At 46.0% G+C, this 3,982-nt stretch overlaps 1 protein-coding gene across 1 annotated transcript; it reads right to left on the bottom strand.

Annotated features, from left to right (window-relative positions):
* Nucleotides 1-1,706, bottom strand: H6S33_012302 (uncharacterized protein; the record flags this gene model as incomplete). Its single annotated transcript, XM_044844105.1, has 4 exons — nucleotides 1-573; nucleotides 641-736; nucleotides 796-1,376; nucleotides 1,538-1,706. 4 exons carry the CDS (start codon nucleotides 1,704-1,706, stop codon nucleotides 1-3), a joined length of 1,419 nt encoding a protein of 472 aa, XP_044694951.1.
* Nucleotides 1,707-3,982: the final 2,276 nt, after the last annotated feature.

Below are 3,982 nucleotides of genomic sequence, written 5' to 3' on the forward strand. Positions count from 1 at the left end.
TTATCTCAAAGGATTAGCTAGCTCTTCCTTTGGTGTTGAAAGGGGTGTGGGTGGAAGTTCGATGTTATCAAACTTCTCGTCGCTTTCCCTGCCGGCCGCCAAACTCTTCCTCGGGATAACAGGACCCCCGGTCAGCTCGGCTACAACGCTGCCCCACATCCTCCTGACGAATCTCTCGCTGTCATGTTTAATCAGCCAATCCTCCCGAGGCATCCTGATGCTCTCAGGATTTAAATGGACGGTTTTGTAATCGCACTTGTGCCATTTGTCCCGGAGATCCTCGCCAGTCTTTTGTGCAGATTTCACACGCTCATATCTAAGTCGTTCATAAGCACGAAGAGCTCTGGGAATCTTCTCAGATGCGGGAATATTGGAGTCTTGATGCGATAGGGAGAGACATGTAGCAAGCACAGAGCCATCCTCGATTGCTTGAGAACAGCCCTGTACTGAGGTCGGAAGGAAAGGATGTGCTGCGTCCCCGAGGAGACAAGTATGACCAGTGGGAGAAACCCATGTTGGTAGAGGATCTCTGCACACAAGTTTCCAGTCCATACATGAAGGCGATTTTGATACCTGTAATTATGTATTAGAGAGATCCAATGATTGAAAGCTAAAGACTTAGTGGGGGTGTTATATTTACAATTGCGCGACATTTTGGGTCCCAGTCCTTTATGCGGTTGAGAACATCCTCTACTTTTCCTTTGCTTGACCAAGACTCTTCGAGATTCGAATCATCCTGTAAAATTTTGTTAGTGCTGTACTTCTCAAAAAAAATACCTGGAATACACTACTTACTTTTCTTGTGCAAACCCAGGAAATTTCCTTTCCGCCTTTGCAGCTCGCTACTAGCAAATGCATATCGTCCCCTAACCATCCGGTGTGTGTATCTCCATTCTCCACGAACTCTTTAGTCAAAGGATCTGTCGTGACACCGTTCTCCTCTGCATTGAACCAAGCTCTCCAGACAGAATATCCGCTACTCCTCGGTTTATCTTCGTATCCAAGAATCAGTTTTCTTGCCCTACTTCGAACTCCATCGGCACCAACTACAACATCGCCCTTGAAGATCTCGCCGGACTCGGTTTCAATCCAGGCTTTGCCGCTGGCTGCATCTTCTTTATATCCAGTGACTTTCTGTCCCATGTTAAACTCGACGCCGAGCGACTTGGCGTACTCGTAGAACACCTTGTGAATGTCTGCTCGATGTCCGTTGTACATCGGTCTCTCACGGTTTGGAGGCATGGCTGCCTGGAAAAATATTTGTTGGCCATCTTTGTTCTGGATCTTGAAACCGGAATGGCGCATGCATACAGGGCGCAGCTTCTCCTCTACGAGTGCTGGGTCCCATCGTGACATGATTCGGCCTGCATTTGTACCTTTAAGATAGAGAATAAGATGTTAGCATATATCTTTCTTTTGGAGGTGGTGAAAAGGTTGTTGCAAGGTTGGTGAATATATAGTAGTAACAACCAATTCCAAACTTTTTGTTTTTGTTTAATTCATTAATCGTAACAAATTCCAAACTGATAATACTCACTAATTGAAATAATATCACCCAGCTGTTCAAATGTTGGAGTTTTCTCGACTATGATAGCAGTGTGGCCTTTAAGTGTGCATTCGATTGCAGCTGTAAGACCCCCAAAGCCAGCACCGACTATGATAATTCGGATTCCAGTTTTGGGATATTGCGCTATAGGAGATGCCATTGTTTTTTGACGCTGTGAGGGTTTCTTGAAATGTGTGATATTGCTGGTTTGACAGTGCACTGGAGCTGGGATTGTTCTTATAAGAAATTTGGGAAATGGGTGGGTTGGAAAAAAAGAATTGTAGTACTAAGGACGCTCTAGCTGTCGAATAGTACGTCTGGATAATTGTTGTGTTCAAATAAGAAAAGCATCGGGGGAAGTGAAAATCTTATATACACGTTTGCTAGCCGTGTGAGGTTCAATGGGGGACATTAAAAGTAGTAATTGGTGCTGTAATGAAAGAGTATGTTAGTGGTTCTGAGAGTTTTGGGGGGGGGGGGGGGGTGGTGGGTATTCAATTCCAGTATTCTAGTTGCCACGTGAAATCAGACATAAGCCATAAGCCATAAGCCATAACCCCCCACCCTCTTCATTCTCCGCTGCTCCCTGAGTACTTTCGACAGTACTGGTTCTATTGATTAATTGATTAACTTGTTCGTTTAGGGTATGGTGGTGTAGGAATATCTATAGCGGCCATTGATTGATGATCCTTCCATACAAATGGGAAACAGCGTATACAGAATGGAACAGATATCGCTGTCAGCCCGGGGGTCGGATGGAGAGGGGAGGGGGGAGGGGGCAGGGGGGTGAAGATGGGCACGTACCATACCTACATGTATCCACCATACCCAGACAATAAAGTAGTTAGCTACTAAGCTAACCTTGCTACTCAGAGAAAAAGATATATGGGCATGCTGCACGGCGCCTTTGCCCATGCACTCAACTGACGGAACGATTTAGTTAGCCTCCCTCCTGCATGGCACGCGAGCAGCAACAGATACCATACCCTGGTTCCGGGCCGTTTTACTCACTGATTCACATGAGGGAAGGGGGTCGACTCGGGGAATTCTTTTTTGTGGTAGGCGGTTAGTTATATCAAATGGGTTATAGCGCCCCACTGAGGAAAGTGGCATGGCAATCGTGGTTACAATACGGATGGATTGCGTGTATGTACAGTATGTACCTACGGTGCGCAGCGCGAGGCCGAGGTAGCATTTATGTAACCTGCCCTCCTGCCTTACCTGTATGCAATTGCAAGTGGAGACAGGTTATGTGTACTCTACCTCTAGAGTATGTATGTATTGCAATCCCATCGGTGCAATATAGAGTATGTATACATGTATATACAGGCTGCAGCAATGTAGCTAAGGTGCTCCAATATGGGCCATGGGGTGTTGAGCGAGAGGAGATACAAACCCGGTAAGAAAATGAGAAAGAAAAAAAAAATCCGAAAAGTCAGCACAAATCACCTACCCGGAGATTCCTCGTTCTGCAAGCACATATGTATGATGGAGATGATGTTGGCCATTGGAAGGGCACAATCGAAGCAGAGCTGCAAGCAATGCAGTGCACGTCCACACACACCTACCCACATTCGTAAGCTATATCTAACTCGCCCATAACCGTTGGATGCATGGTCTCGACCTGGCAAGTCCCAGGGCCGAAACTTCGACATTTTCGACTTGAGGAGGAGAGACCCTGTTACACTAGAATCAGATAAGTAGACATCCAGAAACCGAAACAACCAAGATAAAATTGTCGCGGGATTCCCAATACACTCTCCCCGACGCAGCCTCATGTGGTTAGCTAAAGGCTCTATTACAGCTATGATCCCTGCAATAGCAATTTCTTTAGATCCAAAAATTGATTTTTTTCCGCAGCTCCATGGCTGCCCTTCGTTCTTTCCCTCCCTCCCCGGAGCTCCCGAGTGCAGGTGGAAACTTGAATGAAGCCAACTCAAGGAACATAAAACAAAAAGAAATAGATTGTTTTGATATCTGGCCCGAGTCGAGACGTCGTCGTTCGGCCATTGTGTGGAATCAAGGCGGTGACTAGGCCAGCTACGTAGGATAACCGCGACAGTCCCTTACTATCTCGGACTATGCACAATATCTAATGGGTATCTACCTACTCCAGATTTTGTACGGTACACTACGCCTCGGGCTCGAACCGGACCTTTTTCTTTTTCTTTCTCGCTCTTCTTGAATTGAGTAACAAGCTGCTGTATTCTAGGCAATCAAACCGCAGCGCCAGTCGCTCGCTAGTTTCCGATATGTCTGGTCCTAAAGAACATTGACACGTCGTGTCGGATCAGCGAACCCACCATTCATGAGCTCGTTACCTGAAATGATTATGGAACACCGACTTCAATCATTACTACATTACTATCAGAAGAACTTTTTAGCTACCTATTACATACATGTTTCATTCTATTAAAGCATTCAAACCTCGAGAGA

Source organism: Morchella sextelata (assembly GCF_020137385.1).
Source record: "Morchella sextelata strain SCLS chromosome Unknown scls_8, whole genome shotgun sequence".
In the NCBI taxonomy this organism is placed as follows: Eukaryota; Fungi; Ascomycota; class Pezizomycetes; order Pezizales; family Morchellaceae; genus Morchella; species Morchella sextelata.